The sequence below is a fragment of the Marmota flaviventris genome, chromosome 5 (assembly GCF_047511675.1).
Source record: "Marmota flaviventris isolate mMarFla1 chromosome 5, mMarFla1.hap1, whole genome shotgun sequence".
NCBI classification, from domain to species: Eukaryota; Metazoa; Chordata; class Mammalia; order Rodentia; family Sciuridae; genus Marmota; species Marmota flaviventris.
In genome coordinates, this window is record NC_092502.1 from 92,373,377 (window position 1) to 92,390,080 (window position 16,704).

General features: G+C 36.8%; 1 protein-coding gene across 1 annotated transcript in view; it reads right to left on the reverse strand.

Annotated features, from left to right (window-relative positions):
• Adgrv1 (adhesion G protein-coupled receptor V1) overlaps window positions 1–16,704 on the reverse strand; it is a 521,596-nt gene that overhangs the window by 82,705 nt on the left and 422,187 nt on the right. The window contains exon 85 of the mRNA XM_027927625.2: window positions 9,076–9,233. Coding sequence (XP_027783426.2) covers window positions 9,076–9,233 — 158 coding nt within the window. The remainder of the gene's footprint in view (window positions 1–9,075; window positions 9,234–16,704) is intronic.

Sequence of the window (16,704 nt, forward strand, 5' to 3'; positions counted from 1 at the left end):
CCATTTTTTTTGAATGATTAGAGTAATGATAATACCTGTTTCATAGGCTACATGTAAAAATTAGGAAAAAAATATGTATATACAAAAATCTCAGTGTCTGGCATATGGGAAGTATCAATAGTTAGTGATGGAGGTGATGGAGATGATGATGATGATAATGACCATGACATGGACAATCAGGATCCAAGTAAATTCCTGCCTGTTACATGCAAATGCAGCCCACAAATATGCTTTATGTTTTTTGCCTAACTAGAAAATAAATGTGGGTTAAATCTAACAGGTTAGTATTGAAATAGGATGAAAGGGGAACTACCTCTGTTGCCAGTCATCAGTACTCAACTGAGAGTAGGGAAAAGTCAGTCACTGATGTAAAAATCAGGAAACTTGAGTTCTAGAAAGACACAGTTCTTCAGTCCTTTTTCTTCTTTGGTTACATGTAGAAATCAGGGGCTTCATCAGAAATTTAAGCTTTCAACTCTATGATTTTATCTTTTACTCTTCAAATGGATGTGCAAAGCCTTCAGAAACCACTGATGTTATTGTTCTAGGAGTTTTGTTTTATTCAGTGCTAGAAATTAAATCCAGGGCTCACAACATGCTTGGCAGGTGCTCTACCATTGAGCTGCATTTCCAAACCTGTTCTATCAAATCCCAAATGTTTTCAGAAAACAAATAGTAACAACATATCATATATAGGCTCAAGCATTTTTGACTCAAACCTTTGAAGACTGAGGGCACAGATATAACTCTACTCAGAGGATGAATATCCATAAAGTATCTTGAAATATTTGGATTATTCCCACCATTTAGGCAAAGGATGGGAAGACTGCTCACAGAGATTTTTTGAGTCCAAGTGGAAGAGACTGCTCATTGTATAGCAAAAGGTCTGCGGTTTTCCTTAGGTCTCTAGGCATTGTTTTTGTATTTTCTTTTCAGCAATAAAATTGGGAGGAGACTGCAAACAAGCAGCTTGCTGCCAAGGACATGTGAAACCTGTTATGTTGGTCATCCTGGATCTCATTCAAGCACGTACTACTACTAGGTAATAACAATTCTACTCTGCATTAGCAGAAGCCTCAGTTGTGCTTTGGGGGGAAAAAGTCCCATTTTTCCAGTTTTATTTATAAACCATGAACATTTCTATAAGCAATAATATTTAAGATGACACTGACGTACTTACAATTTTGATGTGGGAAAAATGAGGGTTCTAAAAAAGTGCAAAATTAAATGAGTGCAAATTATTATTTGCCACAGTCCTGTAACTGGACAAAGCAGCCTTTCTGCTCTGTGTGGTATCTACTAGGGCTGGAACGTATAAGAAGGCTTCTTTGCTCACGTACCTGAAATCAGATTGGGCTGACTGAAGCAACTACAGGTTGACTTAATACATCTCTCCGCATTTCTGCTCCTCATGATCAGCTTGGGATTTCTACTACTGTGGTCATCAAGAGTGATATTAGACATATGTGGTGGCTGGCTTCCAAGACAAAGGAAGTTGAAATAGCTGGTCCTCTGAACAACAGACCCATTATGAGACAACATCACTTCCCTCACATTACACTTACCTAAGCAAGACCAAAGTCAGCCCAGATGTCAAAAGAGGGCAAGTAGACCCCACCGCTTGATGTGAGGATTAGCCTCCATGTCTTAAAAGAAGGGACCTATATTATGGTAGTAATCTTTGGAGAATATGACACCATATATTTCATTTATTAGGGGCTCTTCCTCTTTTTTCTTTTTCTTTTGAATTTCATTGAGTTTATTGGAACTTGATTTGAAAATTTTACAATGTCAGGAGTAAAAATGTCACTCATCTTTAGGTTGTAATGGATGAAACTTTGTAATATTCATTATAATAAGCTTTCAACAATTTTTATAATAGCAATGGAATCCTGATTTAACTTACTAGTGTTGTTCTCTTTCAGGATGAAGAAATGTAGCTTCACAAGAAATGGAAGCACTAATCCTCAAAAAATGCTTCCAGGTAAGAGAAGTGGCCATTATAACACCTGGAGATTTTGAATGTGTCAGGTTCACATTACCCGTGGTCAACTGGATCAAGCCACCTTTCCATTTTTAAACATCATATTTAAATCTATGTGTGGGATTTTTATAACAAAGGGATTTGTAATCACCTACTTCCTCTTTTTATTCAAATTAATTTTCTTCCCCGGGTCCATGAATCATCCCTCACATAAGAACTGGCTGATGAATCAGAAAGGAGTCAGCAAATTCTAATGAGTCTAAAAGGAGAGACAAGCTTATCATTGCCAGAGATCAAAACTAACTATAACTGAAAATTATAGGCTTTGTTTAAAATGCTGTGTGAGACACTGAAATTTACCTTAGTATACCTTTATCATGACTCATCTTTCTGGTGTATCCAACCCACTGAAGGGAGGAGGCACCTAATTAATCTCACTAGAAGCCACTGACCTTCAATCATTCAGTTCATAGCAGTGAGGGCCCCCAAAGCCAAGCTATTAATGCTGTCCCAAGCCATGCGCAGCGACAGAAGAGAATGAGGTGGGGACATGTATAGCACTGAGTGCATTCCATTTCCTAGGAGCTCTTTCCTTGTTTTTCCCTTGGATTTCACTGAGTTTATTTAAATTCTGAAATTAAGGGATGTCAGAAGCAAAAATATCACTCAAAATGTAAACCATAAGATATTGCTACTTGTATTCATTAAGACCAACAGAAAAATGTTGGGGAAGTTGCCTGTTTTCATGCATATCTAATCTGCATAGAACAGGATTAGTTTGGAGAATAATTCTACAGAAATTATGGAAGATTCTGGGCCTAAAATATTTTTTTTATGTAAGCTCTTCAGTTCAAATACTTTGGTTCCTGGTGTTAACTAACTGTACCTGCTCATCAAACCTAAAGCTCTAGGTAAGGAAATAATCATAATCATTCTGATTATTAATTAAAAAAAAAACTCACCTTGGCCACAGAGATTAAATTGAACCTTCTTTCTCAAAACGCACCTCATTTATTGTTAAAAATGATATATAAATAACTTCAAACCCTTGACAATTTCTGAAAAAAATACTTAAAATATAGCATAAATTGTATAGGAAATTGAATTTTATAATAAAAGGGACTTGACTTTTATTCTTAATTTACTTCTAGAAAATGCAATTCTCATAATATTTTCTGATGGTCTACAAATGCTCATCTAGTACAAGAATGAAGGGAAAATACAGTTAAACTATCAGCCATCTAAGTAAAGTGCTTTATGAGAAGGATTATGTTGCATTCTTGGAACTGCAGAGAACTAAGCTGGATGTGCTTGAGACACATTAGAACTGCACTCCTCAGGTGCTAAGTGTACAAGGAGGCATAAAACAAGCAGGCAAGAGTAGACGCTCTGGGTACAAGGTTGTGAGTTGCCTTTGAAGCTTGTTTGTCAGAAAACTGAGCTGCATCTGCTTACACCACAGACTCTAAGTTCCTGACTGGGGCTTGTGCCACTTATCATAATAGGGTACAATATTAGAAGCAAAGAAAAGTTGCTTCCTATGCATATTTCCAAAACTATAGATGTGGAGCTTTCAAAATGTATTTAATATTATGCCAATATGCTCAATGTTTCATCAATATCCCCTCCTTTTATGAGTATAACATTTAATGTGTGGTTACGATGTTTTCTTTAATTCTGGAAAATTCTCAACCATTATCTCTTCAAATCATGCTTTTCCACCATTCCCCAGTTCTTTTCTCCTGATAATCTATTTATTCTTATGCCTTTTGGATTTGTTTTCATGTTTTTCCTTTTTTGTATACTTCCTTTGTGAATTTCTCAACTGTATCTTTTTAAAATCACTCATTAATTCCCTCTTCTCTGTCTCAACCAGAGTTTATCTCAAATATTAAAATATTTTAAAATTTCAATAGTGTATTTTACATTGCCATTGTTTCTGAAATTATTTTACATTCACGTTTGTCCATCTTCATTTGCTCATACTTATTTTTTGGTTTTGTTTTGTGTTTATATGCTTTTTAAAATGCATATATTATACTTTTTTTTCCAGGGGTTCATTGTCCAACTTTTTCTGTTAAGATCCAGATACTAAATATTGTTAGATTCTACAGGCCACATGCTTTCTGTACTCAACTTAGCATTGTGAAAGTAGCCATAGACAATATATAGACAGATGGGCATGGCTGGGTTAATTAAAAAAAAAAACAACAACAACACTTTATTTAAAAAATAGATCTCTAGCCAGGTGCAATGCTGCTGGCCTGTAATCCCTGCACTCAAGAGGCTGAGGTGGGAAGATCACTTAAGTCTGCAAGTTTGAAGAATAACAAGAACAGGTAATGGCACACATTTCAGAAAACAGTTTGGCAGATCCTCAGATAGTCAAGCATAATGTTAATATATGACCCAGCAATTGTACTGCCACATATACCCAAGAGAAAAATTTTAAAAGTCATTATAAAATCCTGAATATAAATGTTCTTTTCAGTGTTATTTGTAAAATCTAAAAATAGAAAACAAACCAAATACCCATTAACTGATTAAGAGTTTTATATCCATAGAGTGGAATATTATTTGGCAATATAAAGGAACCAGATTTTGACACATGTTACAACACTGATGAGCCTTGAAGAGGTTAGGCTAAGTGAAAGATGCATAAAACCACATTTTCTGAGATTTTACTCTGCAAAGTGTTGGGAACAGACACTTCTAGAGAGAGAAGGTTGAACTGGTGGTTGCTTAGGGTTCAGATAAGTGGAGGAATTGGTAAGTGACTACTGATAGGTATGAAATTTCTTTCTGGAATATTGAAAATGCTCTAAAAGTAGACTATAGTGATAGTTACACAACCATGTAAACATACTAAAAAGCCATCAAACTGTACAGTTTAAACAGAGGAACTTTACGGCATGTAAATTGTTTCTTGATAAACGTTTTGAAAAGTAAATAAATACAATGGAGAAACAATTAGGTGAGTGGGCTATAGGGCCAGTTTGCTCTTTCCTGCTTCATATTTTTCAGAATTCTAGCATGTTTATTCAAAATTACTTATAGATCACTCTGCTTTGTGAAATGCTTGTGGATTTAATAGACTTTTTGATTTTAGCTTCCTTGTTAGTTTTCCTTCTGTTTTGGAGACTTCTAGATTGCAAATAATCTTGAGTAGAAAGCATTTGCTCCTTTTCTTTTTCTCTGATTTTTCTCTCTGCTACCTTTCTTTTGAAAGGTTTTGTTTTTGCTTCCTCTCAGGCCTCCTTGGGCTGACAGTCCATAAAAGAGGACCATTTTAATGTCTTGGGCCTTCTGTCTCCATGGTGACATCATGGATGGGTAGATATGATGTGAACTCTGAACACTTGGCCCTGGTTCTTACTGAGATGTGTTGTTCGTCTTCTCCTGCCAGATTCCTTTATGCCTTCCCAAGCTTCTGGCAGCAGCTCCTTTCTTTCCATGCAGCATCTATTGCTCTAGTCTGTCATGTGTTAGGGGCTTTTAGTTTCCATTTTACCATCATAGCATTTGGGATTCTTCTACATCTACCTGATTCTGGCCCCACAGAACATCAGCCAGCTCACTTTTTATGTTTCTGCTCTATTTTTTAATGCACTGAGATCTTCATCTTTTTGAAAATACTCTTTTGTTTTGTTATTTTGAACTGTTATGTATATGGAGCAGAGCAGAAGGCAAAGCATGAATTTATTTACCATGCCATTCTGATGGGATATTTTACAGGTCAGTGCAATAAAATTTAGCAAGATTCAAACAGTGTCAAGTACTCCTGATTAGTGTAGATAAAATTTTGTTCCTGGAAATTTTGGATTGAGGTAAGTGGGGCCTATTTAAATGAAGGTTACTTAGAGTAGTTTACACTTGGTCAGTCCAAGGTCAAAGTTGAACACATAGTTTTGGGAAACAAACAATCATAGAAAAAGAAAAAAATAGTACTAATTGTCAAAACGTTCAAGGGGCTATCTACAAAGAGAAATCATTTCATTTTGATAAAATATATAATGGCTCCTCTTCTTTGGGGGAGTACTGTTCTATTGAACTCAGGGGCACTTGACCACTGAGCCACATCCCAAGCCCTATTTTGTATTTGATTTAGAGACGGGGTCTCACTGAGTTGCTTAGCCCCTCACTTTTGCTTAGGCTAGTTTTGAACTCACAATCCTCCTGCTTCAGCCTCCAGAGCCTCTGGGATTACAGGTGTGTGTAATCGTGCTGGGACTAACAATTCCTCTTTTTTCTATATATATATATATATATATATATATATATATTTGTAGATGGAAACAATATCTTTGTTTTATTTATTTATTTTTTATACGGCGCTAAGGATCGAACCCAGTGCCCCACACATGCGAGGCAAGTGCTCAACCACTGAGCTACAACCCCAGCCCCAACAATTCCTCTTAATACTACATTTGGCTGGGATATCCATTTTAAACTGGTAGAATTTTATGGCATGTTTATGATTATTAATTTAGTCATTTTTTTCAATAAACATTAATTATGTCTCTGTTATCCACTGAGCACTCTGCAAGGCCCTAGAGATATAAAGATAAATAGTAAATATTAATTGACCTATTTATTGAAGAAATCAACATACACACCTAAACCTAAACAAGTCATCATTCAGGTCTATGACAAGTGCTATGACACTAGGAGTAAATACTTTAAGGTCATGAAAGAGGAAACAGGTAATTCCAATCTGCAGCAATTTTGTAAAGAGGCAATTCCAAAGGCTTCACAGACAAGTTAGAATATTGAGACCTTTGGGAATTTCTGTAAGAGAAGTACAGTGAGGCCAATGGGAACTACCTTATCAAACACACAATTTTTACTTAGATTACAGGATATTTTGAACAGCTTTGGGGAGTTAATGAAGACTATGGGAGGGTGAGAAGCCCCTTCCAGTTCTCATCCATCCTCATGCTCCCCTTTCACTGAGCACATAGGGGTTATCAACTTATCATGAGATACTCAAAGTAGAGGCCTCCTTATGTGAGAGACATGACAGGTATTTTAGGAAAAGAATAAACAGATTTGCAATGTCAGGATGCAGAAAACAGGGGAGATCTGTAGGGACTCTTAAGAGCTAAGAGTCTAGACTTCTATTTTGGGCAATGAGGAAGACCTTGTTTGACTACAGTGAAGTGAAAGTATTCACTTCATATTTTTGAAATATGACCTCCGAGATAGCAAAATGGTGAAGAAAAAGACTAGAAAGAGAGAGACTAATCAGAGTCCAAGTATTATCTCAACTATTGAACTGAATTATCATAGGAATAGGGGAATTAGAAATAACGTAATATTTGAAAAACAATAACAAAGCAATATTTCTATTAATATTTCATTTCAAGAGAGGACTCCCTACTTGAGATAGAATTGTGCTGGAACTTTTAGCATTATGATGAATGCTTGAGGGCTGCTTTTCAGATAATTAGAGTATAGTTTTATCTATTACATCAGTGATGGATCATATCCAAGAGGTGTATGGAGTGATTTAGGTCTGCAAAGATTAACTCATTGTGTTTGCCCCTCACATATCACCATTGATGATATGCAAACACTGGCCACTATTATTATAAATAAATAAACAAACTAAACAAAACTTATTATTTAAGGAAAGAAAAAACAACAACTTTTCTTTCCAAAAAATAACATCTGTTTCAATAAAATAAATCTAAGTTGAATAAAGCACAGCTTTTGGATAAATTCTGTGTCTCCATAAAAATTAGGACTCAGGAAGCTGAGGCAAGAGGATTGCAATTTCAAAGCTAGTCTCAGCAACTTAGTGAGGACCTAAATAATTTAGTGAAACCCTGTCTAAAAATAAAAAAAAAAAAGTTTAGGGATGTAGCTCAGTGGTAAAATACTCCTGGATTAGATCCCCAGTTCTCTCCACCATAAAAAAGTAGTATTTCTACATTATGAATTATTTTTATTGAGGAATTTAAGATTACTCATAATTTTAAATAATATTTCTTCCTACATAATGATCACATGTGGAATGAGAGACAATAGAGAAGAGCTATCTAGATACCAATATCTTAAAACCACCACACAAACTAATCAGAAAGAGTCTCTTTTCTTCATCATATTAGTAAATTTTTTTTTTGCACCTTCCTGATCCAGTTCAGGAACTAGAAGACTTTTTTTTTTTAATGCTAAAGTGACACCTTATAAGTGACAATATCTATTGAGTCCTTTAAAATATATTAGGCACTGTTTTAGAGATTTCCTATGTGCTATCCTGCTAAAATGTGACGGGCACTTAAAATGTGAATAATTCCTCTAAGACTGCCATTCATTTGACTTCAGATCTGTAAAAGCTTAGAAAAGAGAAGATCATGGGCCTAAGAGGGATCTTCAATTCTGTATCTTGATGACTCACACAACACTTCAGTGAGAGTTTTTGTCTGTAGGTGTGTGGTTATTGTTCCTAGTTAAGAAAATTCCCAGGAGACTGGAATCTAACAACAACAACAGCAAAAGAACCAGATCATAAAAACCTGTGTTAAGTGTGATTCAAAGGGGAAAAAATGAACTGCAGTGAAAGCCAATTTGAGCTGGAAAGACTTGCACTCTTAAGTAACCGGACATGTGTAGTCACTTAGGAAGCTGTCTGATTACATATGTTTTTAAACATCTGTCAGCACAATCAGAGCGCCACATGCAGAATATAGTGCTCGCAAGCATTGTGGAGGTTTGTTCAACTGTGAAGAAGTCTCAAAATCTCCAGGAAATAAATTGGTTTCACAAGCTGAGTGCAGATTATTATTGCATGAGTTGAGGAAAGCTTGGGAAGCGGCTCCCAGTCTGTGTGACTCATTCACATGGACCTTAATACCTTTAGGACAAAACTTGACAGCAGCAGGCCAGCCTACAGGGCCCTGAAGAAAGAGATGTCAGAAGCACCAGAAGCAGGAGACACTGGGGAGGTAAGGCTTAGTTTAAGCCTTAAGAGCTAAAAGCTGAGCCTAACATTTTTCTGGGTTTTTTTTTTTTTTTTTTAATATTCACTGACATTTTCCCACTACTGAAAAGCTCCTATCTCCAAAATGCAAATAGAGTTCTTTTCAAACCTGCAGCGTTGGTTCTCCCTCTGAATACATCATCGTAGGCTTTCCACTGTGGCTTCACCTGGTAGGCGTGGATGAACACCACGAACACCACCACCAGGCACATCAAAGGAACAAGGGCCGCGGTAAACAGGGCTGCGTAGATGTTTGGAATGAAACATCTGGAAGACAGTAGGAAAGAAAGAGCTCAGACAACTTCAATATAAACGTTTTTTTTTTTTTTCAATTCAGAATGTGTCACTTCACTTATACTAGCTCTTTGTATCTAGATGGTGGCCAAATTGAAGCTTTGTTAGACAAGAGGCTACCTGCTGAAATCTACCCATGGCTTCACAAATTAGGTTCTATGGAAGTTCCTGAGAAGCTCAGAAAACTTCAAAAAAGATTATGGTCAAGTAAGAGTGAGAGATGTACATTGTATATATCTCAGAGATTCAGGGTGCAGATCTGCATTTAAAAAGACTGTAGGAAGTCACACAGTCATCATACCTGGACTCTGGAATCAGATTGTCACTGAATTCCAGCACCACATCTTAAATAATGAGCGACTTTTACATGAAAAAATGGGTCTCTTCCTTTCTCTTTCTCTTAAGGGCCTTATGATAGGACTCATGTTCCTTGGAACACACTTTGAGAATCATTGATTTGGTCACATCCAGCTTATGTTTCAAATTAGTCCATGTTTTCCAGGGAGAGGCCAGGGCTCATTTCTATTGCCTCCCTCCATCTAACCTCAAATAAAGAAGAATACCATTAGGGTTTCAGGTCATGGGGCTGATTGTGGAGTTACTATGTCCTCATAGGCCTGATCAGGTTTCTATGGCTCTAAGGGCTGTGGCTGCTTCTGCATAGAAGGTGCTAGGCCATGGCTCCTTTCTTCTCCTTCCTCCCTCCTTCTTCTTTCCATCCTCTTACTTTCTCTATCTCCCCATCTTCTTTCCCCCTCCCCTTTTGGACTCCTCCTCCTGGCATAAGTCCAATTCAGGAAATAAAGGATGAAGGGTCATGTAACTGTTAGGGAGCTAATCATAAAGCATTTCTTTGCCTGGCTTTGCCAACTTCATCTTCTTGGCCTAAATGTTCCTTGGGCAGCAGAGAAAGTATTCTTTTTAAATTTTTTTATAGTTGTAGATGGACAGCATGCCTTTATTTGTTTAGTTATTTTTATGTGGTGCTAAGGATCAAACCCAGTGCCTCACACATGCTAAACAAGCCCTCTGCCACTGAGCTACAGCCCCAGCTCGAGAGAAAGTATTCTTTAAAGGCAAATCTGAGGATTCCAGGGCTCCACTCTGTCACATTCACAATCCTGGCTTTTGAGCACATGACAGTTTTGTCATTCCCCAGCTATACATTTCCCTAAGATCCCTTTGGTCTCTCAAAAATGAAGGTTATTTTCCATTTAGAAGCTATATGCTGTGCCATTGTATCTATTATTCCTGGAGATTACATAGAACAACAGAGTCCAAAGTAAACTTTACATTATCTAAGTATATAATTTGGTTACAGTATAAAAACAAGAAAAATAGTTTTAGAGATTCAACTGGAAATATTTACTAATGGGTCATATCATCCTCTTGTTCTTTACTAGAATCTCCCACAAAATTCTTGCTGTTAAATTGGTTATCATCATCTAAAACTGTGCTTTTGAGATATGTATTCTTATATAAGACTTACTTCTTAAAAGTTACAAGGCTATAAATTAATTATAAGAAATCATAATAGAAAACAATATCTCTTCTATTTTTTCCCAAAATCTTCTCCATTTTTGATATATAATATCTGTAAGCCTATATTATAATACAGCCATAAACATTGGACTTTGAAGAAAACTCAAGAAAAAGAACATATAACCTATTTAGAGGAAAATCTCAAGATCCAAAATACAGGTAATCAGAGAAATGCCCATTCACTTGGGAAAATAGTGCCTCAATTTTACATTTAAACTGAGATACATTACTAAAGGCCTTACTCAGATATCACTTCCAATTAACATGACCTGTTAAATGTATTCTTTGTGTAAACAAGACTCATCTTAACAGATACTTCAAAACATACTCCACATCTGCAAAGGGATGTCAGAATGATGAATTTGCTGGTTTTAGAATTTAATTTGGACAACACAAAGCCTGAATCCTTCCCTGAACACTCACCTGTATGCAGTAAGGCCTGTTTCTTTTAGATAAAAGGCCCATGATTAAATAAAACAGGCAAACACTAATGGCCTTGATATTAAATATATTTCTGCCTTACAAACAGTGTTCACATTGCTTACACATTATTTTGTACAGTGGCTTCAAATGATTTTTTTTTCCATCTGAATGATGGATTTACAGACAGACTGGCCTAAAGCTGCTTAGATGAATTCAGAGATTAATGGAGGAACACACTGCCTTATGGTTTGCCTTGAAAAATGTCATCTCAGTTCAATTCGTGGATGATTATTAAATCTACTGTGACTTGTTCTAGTTGTATAAAGATTTGTCCAGAATGCTAAGGCATAGGTATGATTTTCCAACACCCACACTCTCCTTTGGCCACCAACTAGAAAGGCTTACTTTTGTATTTACAGAACTTGCCTAACATTTTCCTTTACCATGGAGAACAATTCTTGGAACACCATATCCAGATAACAATTCACCATCTTTGTTAAAGAATATAATAGATAAAGTGGACATGCAAGGGGCTGGAAGTAATCAGGTATGTCCACAACACCTCTCAGGAAGAAAAGGGAATTCCCTGAGTTCTATTACTCTTAAACATCTCCTTTAAAGTCCTCTTAACTTGTATGATGACATGGATCATTCATTCAGAAAGAGGTGCAGGAAAATTAGCTGATCCTGACTATCACCCTTTTCTCAATTTCTATAGAGACCATGACTTCTCATGAGGAGTGGACTACTGAGACTCCCCTAACTTCATCATCCACATAATGTGGGTCAGATCACAAAGGAGCAGGGCTTTGGTTCCACAGCATGCTGGTCTTGTTGGCAGCCTCCATCCATCTCTCTTGAACAAAAACTACTTGTCTTTTATATTCTCCCTTAGTCTTTTTCACTTCTGAGACATTAACATTTGCAAATGAGGTAGGGCTAGCTAAAAGGGTTAAATCACAAGTACCCATAACGGACAAGGCTGTCTACTCCGGAAATTCAGTCCATGGAAAGTAGGTGGAACAAGCCATGTCATTGCACATCCCCAAATTATAGCTCATATTCTTAACACCTTCTTATTTTAAATTCTCACTTAACATTTCCTTTAAAGCTAATGGGCATTTTTCTAATTTTCTTAGCAACATTGCCTGAATGGTATTTCTACTGGTATATAATAAAATTTACCACATATGTTTAAAAGTGTCTAAGATAAATGAACTAGATCCTACCCTTGGGGGAATTTCCTCCAGTCCAACCAAATAAGTGGTGCATACAGGTAGTTTTGAGAATTAGATCACTTGAATGTGATATGGTGCCTTAGGAAACTGTGGATGGATAGACTAGTTTCTGAACTAAGGCTGGGAACAAATTCTTGGAAAAACCAAATGTGAGAAATGAGTAGACTGAATGCTATGCACACACCAGGACTGTGGAAGGAGTTGATTAACGTGCTGGCGGTCACTGCTTCAGGAACAGATCTGGCAGACCCCAGAAGAGGAGACAAAGACCATGAGGATTTGCTTTCTTATAAAAGAGCAAGGAGATTGTGTTCCTTGGAATCACCAGCTCATCCAGCTTCAAAGGACTCTAGTGACTCTTCTCTCTCTGGTTTTGGATGCTCTTCTGAGTTTCTGTAATCACATGACTAAGTTTTGCTGTTCCCTTTTAAACTTAAGTAGGTAATTTTTTTCCCCTTATTACTACCCACAGACAATGCCAATGTTTCAAAATCTTGTCAGGACTTCATTCTTTTCTCTATTTTTATCCAGATGAAACAAGTCAGCGCTGTCTCACGACCTTCAGTTCTCCCTCTTCCAAGTGTTCCCTCAGAACATTCACAATGCCTTAGGTCACTTTCTAATTTAGTAAGATTATTACCTCCCCTCAGTATCACTTGATCCTTACTGAAATGTTTTCATTCACATTACCTAACTTGATTTTTATAAATTTTATGTGGGTGGCATGAGCATATTTCAGTTTCTTTACTTCTTTATGAAATCAGCCTAAGAAGGTGCTCAGAAGCTGAGGCATCCTCTTGAGAGTCCTAAACTCCACTTACAATCCCTAAAAGCCCCAGGCTGTGTGCTGGGAACTCCCTGTACAGGAGGTTGTGATTTGGACTCATTTAAGTTATATTTTAAATCACAAGTTGATCCTGGCAGGCTGGAAGACTTGAAGAAATCCAGGCAGCTGGGTTCCATCTGGGTTTCATAGGTAATTTAAAAGGACATAGGTAATGATATACTAATAAATGTTTGTTTCCAAGGTCTTCTTTGTAAGTAGTTCTCAATAGTCAGTGGTACTAGCTGTGATTCACAGGCTCTTGTGCCAACCTCTGCTGGGGTAACCCCTTTGTATTTTTTTTCACGATAGGTGTATTCATCAAAAGCTACACATTTTGCTTCAACCAGCTTTTTCCTCTCCACCTGCAAACTCATGTTGATATTCTTCTTAACTTGGAGAGTAATGGAAATGGTCTGTCAGTTTCAGTCTACAAATTTACTTAAGGTATGGTCAATAAAGCATTGATCACTATTTATTGAAAACTCGTTTCTACTCTGTGTAGAATATATAATATACCTTTTATTGGTTTTATTCGTTGAAGCACATAGGTATTATTCTTTATGTAGATGGTTATCCTTTATAAATAAAATTTATAACTAAGACTCGGAAATCACAAGCCAATAGTTATGGGTTCAATACTCCTTTACTTGCATGCCCAACTTACTTTCTTTCTAAAAATGATGCTCTTTTTCAACACAGGTTCACCTGTGAATCTATGTATATATGTGTGCATGTATTTGCATGTAACAAGTACCCATAACGGACAAGGCTGTCTACTCCGGAAATTCAGTCCATGGACAGGAGTGACAGGAGAGGCTTAGAGAAACCCTATAAATACACTAACTTTAAAAAAAAATAACACATTTATGAAGACTCACTAAGAAGAAAATAGGTTTGGGCTTAACCACCTGTAAGATAGGAAAATATATTCCTCTCTCTTTGTGTTGTAGAGGATACAACAATTTTCATACCAATTCTAAAATGTACTTTTCTCCAAGTCTAAACTTTAAACAAAAATAATATTAAAATCAAATGGCAGATAAGCTCCACAAAGTGAAATGGAATATAAAGATAGATATGGACTTAGGATGGAGGAAAACTATATACAGTATTTTCCTAAGCTGAATGAAATAATTCTTACATGCATTATTACACACAAACATAATAATCCTATTAGCTTTATTGTGTATGTGGAGAAAATGCCACTTAAATTATAAAAGGTCAAATTGCTTGTAGTATGAACAGGCTCATTTGCTTTCACTGCCACTTCTGCAATTCTAAAATGAGCCCCACAGTTCCAGTAAAGATACATTAGAGTTAGTGGTGAATGTGCTCGTGTTCTCCTTGTGGACAGGGGCTATAATATTTTCTCTATATTTCTTTTCTTTTCTTTTTTTTCTTTTAAGAGAGAGAGAGAGAGAGAGCGAGAGAGAGAGAGAATTTTTTAAATATTTATTTTTCAGTTTTCGGTGGACATAATATCTTTATTTTATTTTATGTGGTGCTGAGGATCGAACCCAGCGCCCTGCGCATGCCAGGCGAGGGCATTACTGCTTGAGCCACATCCCTAGCCCTTCTCTATATTTCTTAAGGGCTTTGCACAGTCAGATCCATAAGAAATGTTTAATTATTTCATTGATTTCTAACAATCTTTGAAAACCATTCACTTGAAAAAATGTGTAGACAACCTTGTATTTCATGTAAAGCCAGATCAGTCCAAAGCCAAAAGGTGCCCTAGACGTGGTCCCTTCTGTCAAGGAGATCTTAATTACAATAAATGCCCTACTTGCAGTTGTAGTGTTCTTCCATTAGCATCACCGGCGCTACCTGGAAGCTGTTAAAAACACAGAACCTTACACCCCACCATACGCTCATTCAGGAATCAGAACCTGCTCTCACAACATCCCCAGGTGTTCCCTATGTATAGTAAAAGTCTGAGAAGCTCTCTGCTAACACACACTCAGGACATAATTCACAAATTAATCCTCACATCCCTTTGGCAGTGACTATGTAATACCAGGAAGAACCAGACCCAGAGGTTTCAGAGCACATGACAGTCCTGGCAGCCTGAAGAACCAGAGGGAAAGAAAAACAGCAGGAGAAAAATGATAAGAGAAGCAGAGACTGAAGATATTTAGAAGCCAAGATGAGCAATCTGAACGTCAAGCTGAAGAAAAAAATAGAGCTTATAATAAAGAGAGAGAACCCAACAGATCTACAGAGTGGCAGGACAAGGTGAGAAGGTGAGTGCTAGAGTACAGTGGGTATGGATGAGAGGGGCAGATTCACTTCTGATGCATCAAAACAACTTTTGAAGGAAGAAGGTTCCTATGCTTGTGAGTGCAATCTGTGTATCTTTATCTTTACACCCCCATGCACAGATGACCAGCCCTGAGATGCATGCCTGACCCAAAGAAGCCATTTTTCTGGCTTGCCCCTAACTTACAACTTGGGACTCTGCTCTAGAAATGAAGCTGAGACAATCAGATTTCTGTTTTTTTTTGTTTGTTTGTTTTGTTTTGTTTTGTTTTTTTGCTATTGAGAATTTGACATAGAAAGTCACCAGTTAATGATGAGCATTAGAACGGAAAAATGGCCATATAGGAGTAAATACACAATGAATGTTCAGAAAAAAAAAATTGGATAAAGAAAGCAGGGAAGGGGTGGGAAGAGAGTTCAGATGTTCACAAAAACCCAGAAGTGAGAAACTCTGTGGTCACTAAAAGACAGAGTATAACTTTGGTTTCCAGCTTCTAATTCCAGGTCCTCTGAGGTCAAAGGCACCTCCTTTCCTGCTTTGAATATCCACAGGAATTGCTGTGGCACACTTCTATAGCCCTCCCCACCTGAACTTGAAGTAACTTCAGTCGGATTTTATATGCAATATAATGGCCATAGTTAAACCAATGGTGGGGAGCAAGTGATAGAGATCTCTGAGAGTGAGCACACTCTTTTTTTTTTTTTTGTCTGTTCTGTTCTTTTCTTTATTTTATTTTAATTTTTTTTAATTTTTTATTGTTGGTTGTTCAAAACATTACAAATTTCTTGACATATCATATTCCACACTTTGATTCAAGTGGGTTATGAACTCCTACCTTCACCCCATACACAGATTGCAGAATCACATCAGTTACACATAGAGATCTCTGAGAGTGAGCACACTCTTGAGATGCAGCAGGCTATCAGTTCCATGTCTACCTGTTTAAGAGCTTACTTTGCACTGTGGTTAGGGTTACTAACTCTATGCATTGACAGCTGCCTCAGAAAAAAGTCAACAGACAATCAAGCTCATTTTAAAATACTTAATATGTACTCATATGTTTATATTATTTGGAAGGATTAAGGAAAGAAAAATGTGGATAAAACAGCAATATTATTTCATCAAGTTAAAAAAGAACATATTTTAATTCATTGA